Below are 19,191 nucleotides of genomic sequence, written 5' to 3' on the forward strand. Positions count from 1 at the left end.
GCTCTGACCATCCTGCTGTGTTGATTTGAATATGAATGTTCTACTCTAATTCTATGGTCATCCAGTATCAGTCTCTCAGTCAGAAAAGCACGAATGAACCTCCTAAAAAGCTGCAGGCCGAAGTGATGGTTGGTGGTGCTTCTTTGGGACGGAGGTGTAAGCAGATATTTCATGTAACTTTAGACACAAGTGATAAATCGCTCCACACACGTTTGGATACAGGAGAGCAAAAATTATTTTCTCCCCTCTTTAAGTGTGAACCTGGGGCTCCGAGAGCTCATTCGTCTTCATTCATTACATTCAACCTCCTCGCACTTTTCTCTCATAACTCGCTATATAGAACCAGCTGCATTGTTCTGCTCATCCACATCTAAACTCACTTAATCTAGACGGGCACAATAAGGCGAATAAAGATAAATGTCTCAATCTGTAATATTACTGTCACATACTATCTAGCTATGAGCAGGAAGAGGGTGCGCTGCTCTTCTCTATCTGCAGTAGCACATGTGACTGGAAGTCGTGAGACAAATGAAAAAGGAGCCGGTTCTAAAACAACAAAGATAATACATTTAATATTGTTTCTCTTTTTGGGCAATGCGAGATACAATGTAAACATGTACAAGATACAAAAAAAGGGAACAAGACTTGTCAAAATGAAACGGTAGATAAGAAAATGCCCTGTTTTCAAAAGGAATGCACATGTGCAGAATGTCTCCAATCAAATTCATTTGGACATTATTTGCTCTTCATTGTACGTCGTCCTATTCTGTGGCGTACAGTGTGATGATGCTTTGGACAGATGTGCCTTATCATCATGTGACCAGGGTAGATGGCTCCTCATTGGATGATTTTTAGTGGATTAAAGCCTCTTTAGTCTCCTCATGGCATATCTTTTGAAAACAAGAAGCTTGCAAGAGTTAAACACAATTTGCATAACAACAATGGTAATAAAAAAGAAAAGAAAAGATAAAATAAAAGAATAGCACCTCCTTTGGTCCAACTCAAGGCCTGTGGTTGTTATTGTGTTTGTTGGTGTGGTTGACATGCTGGTTGTTTTTGTCAGAATTTCCAGATCAAGAGCGTGATGTCATCGGGCTTCCGAGTGTTTTTTATTTGGCACGCTGCTCTCCACAGCAGGGTGGTGACAAATTATATTCTATAAATGCAACATCCAGGGCTAAAAACAGGCTTCTCATAAATCTACCTCAGCTGTAACTCAGCATCAATCACTTTTGACAGCTCGTCTCCACTGCTAAAATATGGCTGAGCCCACGACCGGCACCGGAGGTTCCCACGCAGAATGGCAGCTGCCGCCGCCGCCGCCGCCGCGGTGTACTTGATTAGGACGCCGTTAGCGCCGGAGTATTGTCTGACTGGCAAAGGTTAATTAAGACACACTGTTGTGCTAATTAGAAACAGGGATTCAAACAGAGACAAAGAAAAAGTGCCACAGAGAGACACAGCTGCACGCCTCATTCCTCGACACAGCCTGTTTTGTGCAGCTCGGAGACAGCTCCCGCTGATGCCCGCTGGCGCGTCAAACAACTGCGACTCTGTGAGGAAGTTTTCAGAATGACATAAATAATCAGCGTTCCCTTATTCACAGGCTTGGGATTTTTTTTTTTTTTTACCCCAAGCCCTGCAGCTTTGCTTACTCTTTCCTTTCTTCTCTCACACTCAAACAAAAACTACATATTAATTAAAAAAACCTACAAAATCATCTCCCTAAATACCTCAAAACCTGCTCCCACGCACTTACTGAAACTTTCATATCAAACCTACCCCTCCTTCTATCAAGCCTTTAGAAACTCAGCAATCACTCCACTCCAGAGCTGGCTGCTGTTGACTTTTGAAGCCCCTATCCATTATGAATTAAAGCTTGCTTCATTAGATGTGAACAAACGCTTCAAATCCTGCGTTACACTTTTACAACATTCAATTATTTTCTCAACAAAAAAACAGAGGAATAAGGCAAAAAAAGAGTCGGGAATCCACCATGTAAAGCCCTTTTTTTTTTTTTGTCTTATTCCAAAAAAAAAAGAAACTTTTTCAACAGCGAGCTCAAACTCTCACACCCTCAGGGCTACATAAGATCTGAAGACGCTGACAGTAAAAAGAAGCTACAATCAGACTTAGGATCCGTTTTTAAAGTTATTCTATGGACGAAGTGAAAGTGAGAGTGAGAGAAGCTTCTGTAGTGTGAACTCATTTGTCTCTCACTGACTTTGCAGTTTCTTGCAAAGCAGCTTGAAAAACATCCAGTGCCGCAATTAAAACATTGTTTTGGGAGTAATGAGATCACAGCTCGGGTTGGGGAGCGGAGAGCTCATTAGGTTTTTGGGGTTTGATGGAGGTGTTGGAAGGAGTTGGAAGGACTTGTAGTTTTTTAGAGTGGAAACAGTGCCCACTAGCCTTTCATCTCCCTCCTATCAAAGCAGAGCTCCTCTCACCTCACTCTCACCTTGTCTCCTAGAATCCACTATCTGATCCATCTCGTGCCTCCCTGCATCCTGCTCTCGCAAATCTCCTCCTTGACCTCCAAATTCTCTTCTCCTGAGTGCACCTGCAAACAATCCATCTCATCATGCAAAAACACACACACATCCCCACCCCCGCCCAAACCCCTCCTACATATCTCAATCATTTCACCGGGAATAGACTGCTCAGCTGTGTCGAGGAAGGAGAGAGAAGAAGGAAAGAGAAGAAAGGAAGTGTAGCCAGGGAGTAATACGCCATGGCAGCAGCAGCAGCTAGTGTTTGGGATTACAGAGCCCAAGGTGCTTCACGCCTGAGAGGTGCCGTCCATTTGTCTAAATAAAAAGAGAGCGAGGGATAAAACAGGGCGCCGGCGTAGCGGAGCTGTCTCACACAAGGCTGGCCTTCGGGTCGAGAAACTCATATTTCCTGTGGCGTGAATGACTCCTCATCATCATCGTCGAGTGTGTGTTGGCATGTGCGCACACAGCGGAATGCAAAAAAAAAATATTACCACCGCCAAATTCCATTTCCATTCTGCCGCGTGGATGCACGCAGGTTTAAGAGCGGTGCGGCTGAAATAGGCTGAGCTGGTATGATTGAAAAAAAGAAGAAGCCTGTAACTTAAAGATACAGTTATAGACATTTTTGGGAAATACACTTATTTAGTTTCTTGCAGAGAGTTAGATGAGAAGATTGATACAGTTAGATATATATATATTACCGCGCTAAACACAAAGCTAAAGCCAGGAGATAGTTAGCTTAGCGTAGCAAAAAGACTGGAAACAGGTAAACTTCTGTCCAAAGAAATCTACCAGCACCTCTAAAGCTCATTACTTATCAGGGTACGTCTCATTTAGTTTGAACCATTCAAAAACTAAAGAGTAAGTGTTTATGGGGGGTAATGTGCTATTTCTTGGCCGGGTGCAGTGACTTCCTGGCATCTTTTCGTCAACCAAGTGTAAAACCACAATGTTGTCGTTTTTAACAAGTGTTAATTAGTAAGAACTGAACTTCTGTTTAATCTTTCCACAGGCTAGATGTCCACCCTACTCACAGGCTGTGGTCCAATAGTCACAAAAAATGACAAATGTCTTTCCTAACCACTTTTGCTTGACCTCGATGGAAAACATCATGAGGTCAAGGCTAAGCTAAGCTAAGCTAAGCTAAGCTAACCGTCTCATGTCTTTAGCTTCATATTTAAAGATTCCCTACAGACATGGTTAAAAACATTCAAAAATACAAATACATAATTTGTCCCTTATGGTTTATCAACAACACTGTTAAATTACCTCGTTAAAAATTTGTACAATTGCATCTACTCTCTCCGCCTCATTTTTTATTTATTTATTTTTTAAGTATTACTTGCGTCAAAAGTTGAACTTCTCAAATTTCTCCTACTTTACTGAATTCTCTGTTCAATGTAGGCTCCAAGTTTGCACATCACACTTGCAAAAGTTGGACCACGATGTTGTGATGTCACAAAATCACGCTGTACGTACACGCCTTAAACTGAAATTTAACGAGAGCTCAGAGAAACTTTTTGTCCCTTCGGCAGATGAATCTAATGAGTCGAACTCTGGACATACATCATTCGGCACAGTGAAGGTCAAACATCCGAGTGAGGTAACAATGAGCAAAGCTTATTTTTGAGTAGAGGGGTTCTTTAAATGACACGTCTTAACATCATGAGAGTGGCATCAATCTTCTCATCTAACTCTCATCAAGAAAGCAAATCAGGGTATTGCTCTCTGTTCTCTTCCATTACTGTACCTTTAAGGTGGAGTTTAACTAAATACTATCTCAACAAAAGGATTTATGGACATAAGCTCCCCTAACAATAGAGGGAACTCTGTGTATTGGCCTGTACACTCAGGAAGTCTTTAGCACGTATTCACCTGTAGCACATGGATAAGGCCTGCCTGGGGCTAAGCAAAGAGAAAAATAAAGGTTTTTCTATTTTTGGCGTACATCCTGGAAGTTGATGGATTGAACTAAAATGGCCTGAAGGGGCGTTCATCTCCCCGCTCTCTTGTTTACTCTCCCGGTTCCAAATGTCACCTTCGCCATGGTGATCGGTGAGGAAAAAGTCTGACTCGGTTTGACGATGATGGGGGTAAATGTCAAGAGAGGCATCGGCGTGGGTACAGAGAGGACACACTCCAGAAAGCAAAACAGCAAAAAGAGAAGAAAACAACAACAACAACAACGCAAAAACAAGAAACTATCAAAATTCCATTCAGGCACGAACGTGACAGCTCAGAGCAGGGCCACTGAGGCCCCTGATGATGGGCCCATGACTCTCCGGATGGCTGTAATGTCAATACAGAATGGGTCAGCGGGTTTCTGCCATGCCATTCAAAAAATCACTGTCCACTGCTGATCCGCGGCAGGAGGAGCAGAGATTCTCATGCTAGTTATTAGAAAAGTCCATCACGTCAGGAGATAATGAGATGTCACATACGACTGCTTTGGTCCAACAAGTTTTTTTCCAACGCGTTTATAAGGGCCGTTCACACCTGCTCTTTAAGATCGACTTAAAATGATACACTTGAAATGATGGTAAAAAGCTCATGACTGGCAGTGTGACCGGGAATATCTACTCCCAACAGATGAAATGGCATTGTTCACAAGACCTGTGATATTTTTCCTCTTGTTGAAGCATAATGTGTTTCTTATCTATTGCACATTTCCTCGTGGGTACATTTCAGAATTTGACAAAAAAAAAAAAAAAAGGTTAAAGCATGAATAAAAATAGATGCTACACAGCTAAATGTAGGCCTCACACAGAACGATTCCCTTGCTATTTCAGCCGAGTCAGCCAATTAGACTGTTGTCAGGCTATTAAATAGGCGTTATCAGTCGCTATAAGCCCCATGGATGTGGATAAATAGGGGACACAAAAAACAGGGTTTTCACGCAGGAGACCGGAGTTTGCATCCCGCGTGAAACCAACAACGTGTAGGTGTCTTTGTGTTCGTAGTTATTTATTGCCTAAACCTAAATAAATTGTAGTTTTTTTTCGCCTAAACCTAAAGAAGTTGTAGTTTTGTTGCTTTAATCTAAAGAAACCTTTTTTTATGTTCAAAACATGAAGTTTAATTCAGTTTTACAACATGTTAGAACGTGTTGCTTTTAAGTTTAACTCTCACTTTTACAACGTAGTAGGCGTTATAGGCCCCCAATGACCCACATCTATGGTGCTTATAGCGACTGTGAAACGCCTATTTAATGGCCTGATAACAGTTGAATCGGGTGGCCAAGTAAATTCAGATCAATCAAAAGAAGCAATATGCAATAATAATAATAATATGTGCTGGAGCGAAATGTACAAAGTGATTTAACACATTTACATAATGCCTTCGTCTGGATGGGAAGGGGCCTTATCTTTGACCCGCAAATATCAACATCTTAATCTCATTATTTATCCTTATATGGTTGGATTTTTAATTTGCATATGCTAAAATGAATGCAAATACCTCACATATTCGCCTTTATGATGATATTTTAGATTTTTGGTTGACCGCTGGGTCGGCATTTTGCATACTAAGGTGCCAATTTGTGAATAATCTGTATAATGTTATACAGTAATATGAGTGGGGGAGTACGGTGATTGTCAAACTGTGATAAGATAATAAAATTATTCATAATAAATACACAAAAATCCGGCATTATGTAAAGCACAATAAAGATGAAGGAAGTGCCCATGATTTGCTAAAGTTGCAGCGCACAGCATAGAGAAAAAAATTATAATTTTGTTTTAAATTTAAAAAAATAAAAATAAATTATTGCCCAATACAAAAACACGTGCTACAAAAATATTTTAGCTGCACTGAGATTTAAAAAAAAAAAAAAGAAAGAAAGAAAACAAAAAAAAATTCTGTACAATTTTTGGTGAGACTCACTGACCAGCAGCGCATTTCTTATTGCACTGAGGTAGGACGGCTGGTAAGCCTTGTAGTTGGGATAAAAATCATGTTGTAGTACCTTTGAGCTCCCACAAGAGGGCTCTGTTTCTCCAATTCTAGTCAAACTTTGGCATGCTCACTGTCATGGAGAGAACTCATTATAGAGTTCCACCTCTCACTTGAGAAATTAAATAATTTCAAAAACATATTCAATAAATAATATGCTGATTATTTACTGCATCTTTACATTAATGCACCGTAAAAAAACTGATTTAAAGTGCACTAATTCACAAAACAGAACCACTTCGTTCCTCATTATTGCCACTGTGTGATCACAGAGTAACAAACAGACAAACAAAAAACAAACATGGTTTTGCTAAAATAGATAACTGCGATCTAGCAGGTACTGTACTTTGTTTAATACTGTCCAGCAGAAACATAATGAAAAGTCAGTGTTGAGTCTCGTACAGAGAGCTCACACCGCTCATTAGAAAATGTATTTCAGCAGTCTTGAACATCAGCCATTTGAATTTCAAAAGTTATATTTTAGCTCAGAACGTCAAATTGTCTTATTTCACTTCTACATTTGGGGATAATTATTTCTAGCTTGATATTTTGAGGTGATGGATGAGTCTTATTTATATGATCATATAATATATGATATGAAACTTAACTATAATTTGGGAGATGTGGAAATGAAACTAAACTTTGCAACAAATGAATACACTATGTTGTCTTCTATTTAATGTCAAAAGCCATACTGCACAGCAATATCTAATATCACAATTGAATGTTTACTTCTAGTTTCTATAAGATCTAGATCTACCTCTCGATCTATAATTTTGAGAAAATATATCAAGTGCTTCCAGGTATTGATTTTTTTTTTTTTTTCAGTTCAGAAAACTCGTTTTAGGCATTGTGTTGAATACACTGTATTACTTGTACCATAAATAAATAGTAAAAATCACACAAAAAATAGCCAATGAAATGACATTTCTCTTTGGTTTGATCACATTTCGGGATGCAATTATGTCCCTGGGATTCAATTATTTCACCACATTTCCAGTACTTATTCAATACATCTCCGCAACAGCTGTATAATTATATGTATACAAAACAAAATATATACAAAATCAAATATTCCTGGGACTAAAAGCACTATGGTAAACCTAAACCATGGTAATTGTTTTCATCTTTTGAGATTATTAGCTACCTAGATATGAGGTGGTTTTGTTCTGGAAATGAAGTTACAAGTTGTTCCTTTGATTTCCATAAAACTAAAACATCTGACTGTTGTTTTCAAGTTTCACAGTTTTTTTTTTTTTTTTAAATACATTTGTTATGCCAGATAGTTACATCTGGGATTAAAAGCATGACTATTAACATATTTTTTCTGGGGCTTGAGGATCAAAGAAAGACAAAATTATGCCAATTTATGAAACCTGAGCACCTCCTGTATATTTTGTGTCAGATGGAACACGACGTGAGGCAGGAGCTTTAACTTTTTCCAATTCTCGGCTGTCGGTGGAAAACAGATGTCACAAGAAAGCAGAAATAATTCTCTAAGGAAGACTTGCATCAGCACAAGACATTATAACATGAACAATGAAACTAAATAAAAAAAATACCGATAACAAGATTAAAATGTTTTTTTAGTTTGCTTGATGACTTAAAACAAATAAGTTCTCTGGTGACGGAGTCACTTAAATCTCTGTTTTTCTTTCTTCCATCTGTGTTGGACCAATTAGAGCACTCTATACCGAAACTTTGCACATTGTTTGCACTCTATAGCGGAGCTCTTAATTGGTTCTGGAATTACTCTCGGTGGTGTTCGTAGGCCTATGGCACTCTTAAAAGATTTGGTTGATTTAATGTTTTGCCATCCACCATTTAGGACCTCCATTCAGGTGATCGAATACAAAAGGCACTTATCGGCCATCAGAGTCAGTGATGGGCAGGAATAAGCATAACCATTACCCTGCTCAACTTCTGTATTACATGATGCCAACCTCTTTAAGAGGTTATCGCTCCCATTCATACCATTTTAGAACTCAAAGACGCCGTCCTCTTTAAATTTCCTCACTCACGGATGACTAGTCCCACATTTCTGTCTCTCATTCCCGGCTAAAATATTTAAAATCTTTACACTCCTCTTCGTATACGTTTTAGTAAACCAGCACTAAAAGTGTCCTTCCTTGTCAGATTAAAACATCTTTCTTTTTTACACGCAACCATAAATGTACATTTTCAAGGACATATTGCTTACGGGAGATTGCGGGTAACATTCTTAAGGAGTGATGCCACCGACGTCCTTGGAGACATCAAAAGGGGGAGGTTGGGGGGAAGGGTTTTTGGGGGAAGGATGTTGTTTTATTTTTTCCGCTCTAGGTAGTTAGAGGGGACCCAGCCCTTGCGGGGAAGCAGGCTGTCCTGCACCTGGCAGTACCACCATCCATTGGGGTTTCTCTCCAACACCTCCAGACAGGTGCCCTCAGTGAAACCCATTGTTTCCTCGTCGCCGCGGTAGTCAGCGATGGACACGTACACATCCCTGCCGAGGTTATTGTGGATCAGTTGGCTCTTCTCTATGGGCTTGGGTCGAACTGTAGACACTGGGATGCCGTTGCGTTGGTTGACTCTGCTCAGGGCGTCCTGGACATTGCTTGTGCTGAATGCGCTCCCCGAGGACCCCAGGCTGGACCGCTCAGAAGGCCTCTGACTTTCGACGACTACATGGGGCCGCACGGTGCTGAAGGAGGCGTTTCGGCGGACACCGAGAGTGGCAGAACCAGAGCCATAGTGATCGCTTCTTCCAAGAGAGTCATTTCGCCTCAGAGACCCCGTCATGTAGTGTCCATCCTTGGATGGCTGTGTTGTGGTCACAAATACAGACTGAGGCCTCACTGCCACCTGGCGTACCCCGTTCCTCATCCGAACACCTCCATTAACCATCCCGGACGGCTTCGAGAAGCCACCGGGAGGCTTAGAAGGAATTGGCGGCGTGTTCCTTCTCAAGCTTTGATGCTGCTGGCCCTGAATGTTGATGTTATTGAGGGCCAAAACGTGCTGCTCGTTTTTCTCCAGGCTGTTGGACTTACTGCCGCCACTCCCATGTCCATCTAGGTCTAACCCAACTGCGTCAACCACATGTCTGACAGGTTCCAGGTAGTACGAGGGAGCCCAGCCCTCCTCAGATCCCCAACGGATGTACCACCAGCCACTCTCCTGTTTCTCCAGAACCTCGACCTCCACCCCAGCTGGAAAGCTGATCTCGGAGTCCTGGACCTTCTTGTAAGCATCCAGGGAGCGGTAGAGATTGGGGCATTCCACGTCCGAGTCACCACGGCTCCCTTTGGAGTAAACAGAAGAGAGATCTGAGGTACTGCGCGAACACATTGAGTCCTCTGATGAGATGACAGAGGCTGTTTCAGAGTCGTCCCCGCGAGTAGGTTTGAGGCTGTGAGGCCGAAACTGACTCGTAGGCCTCAGCTGCCGTCTCAAAGAGCCGATGTCCATCCTCTCAGGACTCTGAGGCTCTGATTTGGTCAAGAGTGGTTTAGGTCTGACAGAAGGCTTGGGCCTGGTGGAGGGGCTCTGACCGATTCTCTGCTCCACATCCCGGCTGAAGGCATGGCCTTTCTTGGGGCCTCTGGTCAATTCATCTGATGAAGAGTGGGGGCTGTTGTCCTGTGACCTGAAGCTGATATCTATGTGTCTGCCCAGGGTCTGGCTTCTCCGGTTCATCTCTGGCGTCATGGTCTTCATGGGTCTACCAGCTAAAGGTGAAGATCCGGATGGTTTGCGCGGGACTGTGGAGGAATGGTAGCTCCTTGGGGAATTCGGCTCGCTGGTACCTTTGACCGAAGTTCTTTGAGCACCACTGCTTTGCCTGAAGCCGTCGTTCTCATAGATACACTCCTCTTTTCCAACCTCCTCTACAGACCTATAAGAAGTTCTTCGATGGCTGAACACGGGGGACGCCTTGCAGACGGGAGGAGACACCTTGCAGACAGGAGGAGAGGCCTTGCAGACGGGAGGAGAGGCCTTGCAGGAAGGAGGAGAGGCCTTGCAGACGGGAGGAGAGGCCTTGCTGGAAGGAGGGGAGCTGCGGTACTTGTCGCCGACCACGCCGCTGATCTTCACATCCAGGGAATCTGTGTCCGACTCACCTTCGCATCCGATTGCAGGAATATCATATTCAGGTTCCTCGTACACAGGCCTGCTTGGCGGCTCTGAGGCTTTGGAGGCAGAGTTAGTAGGAGGGGGAGCCTCCTCAGACTCTTGTTTTTTGACAGGCGGAGCTGGGGGTGGGACTTTAGGCCGGGTCAGGGTGCTGGTCCGACGGCTGAGATTTGGCTTCTTACGCTTGTCAATGTAGGAACAGGGGGCCCAGCCCTCCATCTCTCCAATCTGCACGTACCACCAGCCTCCAGGGTTCTTCTCTATCACCTACACAACAAGACATGGAAGATATTTAAAAAGTAAAAAGTATTTTTCTTTCTTTAGGCAAACTTGCTAAACACTGATGAGGGGTTAGGGGTCAGTAGATCCAAGACATGCTGTTATTACATCTGCTATTATAGTCTTTTTGTTAGGGCTGCATAATTAATCAAATATTAATTGTGATCACGATTTTGACTTCCCACAATTAAATGAACATGACCGACTGTGATATTGACGTTTAAAATGCTCCGCTCATTGAAAACTCTGCTGCATAAATCAAGCGCTTCCTAAACTAACAGCTGCAGAAGAACCGTCAATCAGCAGCCGATCAAAACCGGACAGTTTTCAGCAGTCTCACATATCCAATATTTTGCCGGTCACACACACATGTGCAACACATCGTCGGTGTGAAAGTTCTTCAGTGGGAGTGGGAGCTGAAATTTGTCACAACTTCAAATCCAGAATAAGCCGTGGAGGAACAACCTTAAAACATTTGCAACAACTAACTTAATCAGACTCTTATTATATTGTAATTTATTCCCATGATGCTGCTCAGAGTGATCACATTAACCGGATCGTCTGCCGACAGCACGGAGCTGTTGAGCTCCGTTAACGGAGGTTCCATTGAGTTATTAACATTATAATGCGCTCAAGCTATGTTCAGTAAAAATCAATATTGGGCAAATGTAAATTACAACGCTATCATGATGTGTTCAAATGTAATCTTGTAAAATGTAGCTTTTGGTGAGAAACTTGAATAACTCCAGTTGTTTGAAGGAGATGTTTTCACAGCAATATAAAATAGATAATAGAGAGGGAAATATGACCTGTTTAACTTTCTAACACTAAAGTCAACTATAAGCAGCTTATAATACAAAATTATTACCTCGGCCAAGGCCAAAGACCTTAACCAAAAATGCCGGTTTGTTGGTTTGTTGGTTTGTGTGTTGGTTTGTGTGTTTGTTTGTTTGTCTGTTAGCAGGATTACTCCAACAGTCCGCGATGGATTTGAATGAATTTTGTTGGAGGGGTGGGGTGTAGCACAATGAACAATCCATTCGATCCTTCTGAGAGCAGAGAGATATGTGTGTGGATGTGTGTGCGGGAGCTGCTGGTCGTCCGTGGTGAGAAAGAAAAAAGCGGTAGATGACTGTCATGACTGATGACGGTAGGATGAGAGACAACGTAGTGTAACGTTATACAGACATATCAAGGCTGCTGAACGAGAGAGGCATCCGCCGATACGTTACACGGAAACACACCGCGTTAATAATAAGCCGACCACCTCAAGGTACCGCCAGCTGTGATCTGTTTTTAAAGTCACGCACCTTGGCGGAGGTCTGCGCTCTCCGAGTGCCATTCTAGTTAGAACTATTAATGCCAAGATCTTTTTTTAATCATAGCAAATATTTAAATTAAAACATGATAATGTATTTGCTAATCATTTGAATTGTGTGTGTTTATGCAAATAACCACTATAGATGACAATAACAAAGTAAAAGGATAACATTTAGAATGTAGCACAACACGGAAGTGAAAGCAGCGCTCTGTTTATATAAATGTGAAACTGCAATAAAAATATTTTGTCCTTAATATCTATGAAATAATCGTGATGAATAATCGCGATCTCAATATTGATCAAAATAATTATGATTGTCATTTTAGCCATAATCGTGCAGCCCTACTTCTTGACATTAATGACAAACGTTGACACACTGTCTAGAATTGCCAGCTCAACATAACAAAAAACACCTGGAAGGAATCCTTGTTGTTATTTTCATCTCTCTACCTGAGTCGCCGCGCAGCCAATTCCGTCTACATCATCACGTTGAAACACAAATCTCAAGGTCGCATCTCTATTGCCTCAGCTTTCCCTGTCTGTCTGTGGAGCACTCAGTTGACATACATATTCAATGAGCCCTGACTGTCTAATCTCGGCAACAACAACATAGATCTGGCCTCTTACATCAGCCTTTTGTCCTCCACGGAAACTGATGCCATCAGAGATGGAGGACTGGAAATCTGCTATGGTGTAATACTCTGCTTCCACAGCAGGGGGCTCTGGTGGCTTGGGTAACTGGAATCCCTGTACAGCAAAAGGAGGAGAGAGATGTGAGCAGCTGACATCATATCTAGACATCATTATATTGAGTCTGACTACGTCTTAAGAATGACTAAGACATAATAATTCTATCATTTTGAGATAAAGTTTATGGTTTCATATGATAATAATATACACATATATATATAGTATTTAAAGGTCCCATATTGTAAAAAGTGAGACTTTCATGTCTTTTATATTATAAAGCAGGTTTAAGTGCTTTATAAATACTATTAAACTATCAAAACGCTCAATATATGGAGAAATACACTAGGCCCGTATTCAGAAATTGTGCATTTGAAACAAGCTGCTAGAATTTTTGTCCATTTGTGATGTCACAAATATACAATATTTAGACCATTACACGGTTTTAAACGTAAATATTCTAAATGTGTCCCAGTTTATTTCCTGTTGCAATGTATGTAAATAACATCAGCTGACAGGAAGTAAAACATGGACCCAAGCTGTTGCCTAGCAATGCAATTCCATTGAAATGCACTAAAACGGAGCGTTTCAGACAGAGGGTGAATACAGGTTTATTCAGGCAGACAGTATGAGGATAATAAAAGTTTTTTTTAAACATTACAGCATGTAAACATGTTCTAGACGAAACACAAAATACAACCTGAAAATGAGCATAATATGGGACCTTTAAATGTGTGCAGTGGTAGATTCAGATGATCAAAGACATGCTGGAATTATACTACTGAGCTTTAACGGTTGCTATGCCAACTCTGGCAGTAACCTGGGAGCTAATTAATAAATCTTTCTTTTTATTTCGTTATTCTTATTAACTGTATTTATACTGCTTTGAAATCTTTTTTCAGCAAGAGCCTGTGTTTGTAAATGTGCTAGAACATTCTCTGCTCTGATCAAGGACAGATCTGTGATGCTTTCTGTTGAACATACAGTCATATTAAAGAAAGCTCTCCTGGGTATTGTTAGGAAGCTTTTGAAATTTCTTACCAAGTTGGGTTCTCTTCGCGGGGGAGGTTTTTGTCTCAGATTTGGAGACCCTGATAAACAAAGAAACATCTCATTAAAACGGATTTGCAATGCACTTAAGCTACATCTGACAGTCGGTAACTATGCAGTTATATTTGTGCCTTGTTCCTGTGAGCGCAAAGACAGAAATACTTATACCACTGCACCAGCCCCTTAGTGGCTGACCCTCCGCCTTTTCATAAGACAGACGCAGCGTCATTCACTCCAGCAGCATCAAGATGGGCAGTCTGGTGAGATATCTCATATCTCATGCTACTCAGAAACCTTTCATAGCACTCGTTTTGATGTCTCACTATGGGATACGGAGACTCCCGTATTGCCGGACAAGATTATCTCGATGACAAACCTCCAACCCCGCTCACACAGAAGTATGTGGATGAAGCAGGTCCAGGCGAGGAGCCCACGCTCAGGACAGCGTGAGCGAGGCTTCAGAGGTATGGCTAGTATAGTATTATCGGTGGCTAGTATAGTATTATCGGTAGCTAGTATAGTATTATCGGTGGCTAGTATAGTATTATCGGTAGCTAGTATAGTATTATCGGTGGCTAGTATAGTATTATCGGTAGCTAGTATAGTATTATCGGTGGCTAGTATAGTATTATCGGTAGCTAGTATAGTATTATCGGTGGCTAGTATAGTATTATCGGTAGCTAGTATAGTATTATCGGTAGCTAGTATAGTATTATCGGTGGCTAGTATAGTATTATCGGTAGCTAGTATAGTATTATCGGTAGCTAGTATAGTATTATCGGTAGCTAGTATAGTATTATTGGTGGCTAGTATAGTATTATCGGTAGCTAGTATAGTATTATCGGTAGCTAGTATAGTATTATCGGTTGCTAGGGAAGCACTCAAAGAATGGTAGGCAGCTTCACAGCCCCAGGAAACTCTTTTTATACAACTTAGTGTTGTCACGATACTGGGATTTCTAACTTCTATACAATACCTTGAAAAACAAGACAATATTGAAGGCATCAAATTTGGAGATTTGTATTAAAAAATAAATAATGTGTGTGTCAACTCACTGTCGGAGAGAAGAGAGAGCAGAAAACACAGCTGTGTGTCGAAACTGTGGAAAACTAATATTAAAACCGTTTCAAATTTTCAGTATCGATATGTATCGATACTTCGATATTTTTTACATCACTAATACAACTCTTTTAATACATTCTGGTTGTAAGGTAGTCTGTTCTTTGTAGCTATCTTGGTAGGTTGCTAGGTAACCATATACAGTATGCAGTAGCTAATTAAGCTAGTTGGTTACCTTGATGATGGCCACCTTCACAGACAATCATTAATGTACTGTAGTTCCTTTAAAAATGTAACTTTAAAAGGACTGTATGTAACTTTTTACACATATAAACATGTTTTAATCTTTTTTTTTATTGCCAATTTGTGAACAAGTCAAAAATTAGCCTGACCTAAAAGTTAGACCTTCTGCGATTTTCTGGGTTTCCTCTATCAGCCTGTAGACTGCTTTTAATGTGAAGAACCCCGGCCCGTTTTTCTGGGAAAATGCGCCACGCGTGTTCACGAGTGCCTTTATTTTAAGCTTCAGTGTGCAACCATAGCTATCACCCCCCACCGCAACTCAGACTCCAACACAAACTCCACGGAAGCACAAAAAAAAACCAGGGTTATATCTAGTGAAGCCCGTCTTGCATAACAGGAATGTGACTTGTTTCCTTGCTGCTGAGTGAAGTGTGCAGAGCAACAGGACGCTGACTGTCGTTGACTTAACGGCCACAGGTGTCACTGTTAACTTGCTATTTCTGATTACATTGAGTCAATTTTTTGACTAAATTTTTTAAAACATTTCTTAAGAGCTCTGAGTTGAGTCCAGTATTTAGTGGGTGAAAAAGGTTAACATCGTGCACTTACAGTATGTGGATATTAGCAACCACGCAAAGATGCATGTTTGTCAATGCAATTTTTGTTTGCGGAAATTAATATATTCTTTTTGTGATAATTTCTCTACAAAATATAATTTATGTACTCGCTAAACCCATGCTCAGGAATGAGGCACACATATAATAATGCCATAAGGAACATAAGCAAGTAAACAAAAAATGGCCACACATTCTTAGTTTGTGAGTAAAATGGAAATCCACACACCGACCCCAAAATCCCATGTTAAATAGACGATTAGTGTGACAAAGTATTAGATGACACCACCATCACCATTAGATACACCGCCAGGCGTGTAGCTTACCTATAGCATCAAAGCCTACACAAAAAGAAAAATGACATGTCTTAATGTCTCGTACACACACTACAAATCCTCCTCTCCTCAGTTTCAGTGCATTTACTGCTCAACTGTCTCCACAAATACTCACCGATTTCCACTCTGTGCGGTGCCACTCTCGCAACGGCTGGGGACCCGGGCTCGCCCCTCGCTTTATTTTCATTCAGGGCAGCACTCGCCGCTATTCCCAGACACGGACTGTTGGTGTCACGGCCCGCGCTCAGCCTCCTGCCCGTCTCGGCGTTGATTTCAGAGTTATAGGGCATGGGCAGGCTGATCTCGCTCTTGGAGATGTGACGCTCCGGCGTGGTGCTCCCCTCTCCGTCCGTCTGGATGTCCTTCTCGCTGACCGACTTCTTTTGCAACAGGTTGCTGATCTCCATGATGTTGCCGATGATCTCCACGGGGCCTGTCAGGGTCTTCTTGCGGGGGGAGAAGTCCTCTTTCACCTTTTTCAAGTAGGAGGCAGGGGCCCAGCCCTCTTTCCCTAAGTATCTGTGGGCAGAATGCATAAAGACGGAATGTTTAATAGCGTATCTTGTTGAATTTATACCTGTTTTCTGTCATTTAAAGGTGCTGCACTGATTTTACATATAACGTCACTTCATGGGGGCATGTAGTTTAAAGGGGACATATCGTGCTCATCTTCAGGTTCATACTTGTATTTTGGGTTTCTACTAGAACATGTTTATATGCTTTAATGTTCAAACAACACGTTATTTTTCTCATAATGTCTGTCTGAATATACCTGTAAACACCCTCTATCAGAAATGCTCCGTTTTAGTGCATTTCAACGGAATGGCAACGGAATTGCGTTGCTAGGCAACAGTTTGGGTCCATGTTTACTTCCTGTCAGCTGATGTCATTCACATACACTGCAACAGGAAATAAACTGGGACACATTTAGAATGTTTACATTTAAAACTGTGAAATTGTCTACATATTGTATATTTGTGACATCACAAATGGACAAAAATCCTTACGGCTTGTTTCAAACGTGTGATTTCTGAATACGGGCTGTGCTTATTTCTCCGTATATTGAGCGTTTTGATAGTTATTGTAGTTAAAATAACAGTATTTATAAAGCACTTAAACCTGCTTTATAATATGAAAGACATGCAAATCTCACTTTTTACAATATGAGACCTTTAACGGGTGTGGAAATTTATCAGGCATTATGGGAAATGTAGGATCCCGAGTTTTTGGAGCTTTACCCATACAAGTGTACTGTGAATCCTCCAGTTGGAAGTGCAGTACTAAAAATCACCCGAGTACCCCCTTTATCTCCCTGAGACCTACAGGATCATGGGCGATCCTGACCTTTACTGTCTTTACTGTCTTTTAGAGGCTATAGCAGGTTCAGTTTTAGAGCTAGAGTGAAGGTGCAGATATCTGAAGATAAATATATGAAACTACAAAACCTAAGGAATCAAATCAGTATCAACCATGTAATACTAGCGTGTTGAAAAGACGACTAAATAACACTCCAAAGTTACCCACGAGTCTCCCCTTTACAGACATGCCCACGCTATGATAATCACATGCAGTTATTTGAATGCAGCATAAATGTGTTATTGTCTCCTAGTCTAAAAATGGTGTGTTTGAATATTTCACCACATTACACCACAGAAGTGCTCGCCATCCAATTGCCCAAAAATGCAATTCCTGGAGAAATCTCCAAATGTCAAAAGTTTTTGATCCCAAATCACAGCATGGCTTTTTCTATGGTGTTCCTCAAGGTCTGGGTGTCTTAATGTGGTATTTATGAGGGATTATTGATCATTTTAATCAATTCTCGAGTGGTAAAAAAATTTAGCACCAAATCTGTCGAACAATTGGTATCAACCCAAAAATTGCTGCTACAACTTATGAGACATAATAAAGCATTGGGATGGACATCATGTATTGCTATCCTAATGTTCTAAGCCCTTATACACTTTTACAATTCATTTGAATTAATTCATTAATCAATTAATTCATGTTTATTTCTGATTCATGACCAGAACAACTTGACACACAGTGCTGAGCTGCCATCTCTCCCTAAAGACCCCCTGTATCCCCCTAAAAAAGACAAAAACAGGTCTCTTGTGGGTCTCAGAGGGTTAACTGATATAAGTCGGACCATGAATCATACCTAGAGGGAATAAACAACTACATTTCCACATTGTCTGGCATTTCAGTGTGGAATAAAATACACCAAATAAGATCCTGTGTATATGAAAAACAGACACTGCAATATTTTAATTCTAGTGACGTAGAGGCCGCAAAAGGCAAGTAAACAGACTCAATAATATATGCAAAGAGACAGTGCCCCCCCAACCTCCATATTTCAACATTCATTGTTAAGCTCAATGAGTCATTTTGGAGTGCTTTGTGAAACAATAAATAAGGTTTCCAAATGAGTCATTTGCCTCTAGGTGGGCCATTTTCTGCTCAGAAGAGATGGGATCATTTCTGCTTCCCTGATGCACGGACTCTAACTGCAGCCACAAGGAGTTCCCACAACAGACAAAAAAAGGCCCCATGCTTGGACTTGGAGCATGCTTTGAAAAAAAAATGTCCCACTGGGAGCGGCATGGCTCTGACGTGCATCTGGAGTATATAACTTCCAGTCGTACAACGTGCTCTGAAACGGCTCGTTGTGCGTTGCGATGATGGCCGAGGAGTATCCAGTCAAGTCAGTTATACTTGTGCGTGTTCGTGTGTGTGTATATAAACATGCACACTCTTATGTGTGCGTGTGTATGTCACATGCCACGAGGCAGCATGTGATAGTAATCAGCTGTGCAGTGGAGCTCCGCAAGGAAACAAACAACTGGCAGGAAATACACATTTGCTGAGTAAACAGCACACATACAGTACAGTATGTGCAAACAGACACACACACATACACATTAGAAATCCAATGCAGGACGCCTAATTGACCTGCGGAGAGCGCCATATGTGAATCTCAATATCATTACGCAAATGAGAGCTGCAGGAAATTGCTGCCTCCTCTTGATCACAGCACCAAG

General features: G+C 41.4%; 1 protein-coding gene and 1 long non-coding RNA gene across 8 annotated transcripts in view; both read right to left on the reverse strand.

Annotated features, from left to right (window-relative positions):
* Nucleotides 1-544: 544 nt before the first annotated feature.
* Nucleotides 545-5,498, reverse strand: LOC119484946. The gene is made up of 2 exons (XR_005206142.1): nucleotides 987-5,498; nucleotides 545-890 (listed from the first exon to the last, which is right to left on the reverse strand). It is a non-coding gene; the product is annotated as an uncharacterized LOC119484946 (long non-coding RNA).
* Nucleotides 5,499-7,259: 1,761 nt separating this feature from the next.
* sh3pxd2aa (SH3 and PX domains 2Aa) overlaps nucleotides 7,260-19,191 on the reverse strand; it is a 145,995-nt gene continuing 134,063 nt past the window's right edge. For 4 of the 7 annotated variants that reach the window (XM_037764130.1, XM_037764125.1, XM_037764127.1 and 1 more), the window contains 5 exons: nucleotides 16,269-16,672; nucleotides 16,145-16,159; nucleotides 13,894-13,943; nucleotides 12,793-12,912; nucleotides 7,260-10,832 (listed from right to left, as the gene is read on the reverse strand). In XM_037764130.1, coding sequence (XP_037620058.1) covers nucleotides 8,754-10,832; nucleotides 12,793-12,912; nucleotides 13,894-13,943; nucleotides 16,145-16,159; nucleotides 16,269-16,672 — 2,668 coding nt within the window. In that variant the 3' untranslated portion in view covers nucleotides 7,260-8,753. The remainder of the gene's footprint in view (nucleotides 10,833-12,792; nucleotides 12,913-13,893; nucleotides 13,944-16,144; nucleotides 16,160-16,268; nucleotides 16,673-19,191) is intronic. The other 3 variants (XM_037764132.1, XM_037764126.1, XM_037764128.1) reach the window with 1 other exon arrangement.

Source organism: Sebastes umbrosus, chromosome 3 (assembly GCF_015220745.1).
Source record: "Sebastes umbrosus isolate fSebUmb1 chromosome 3, fSebUmb1.pri, whole genome shotgun sequence".
Classification (NCBI taxonomy): Eukaryota; Metazoa; Chordata; class Actinopteri; order Perciformes; family Sebastidae; genus Sebastes; species Sebastes umbrosus.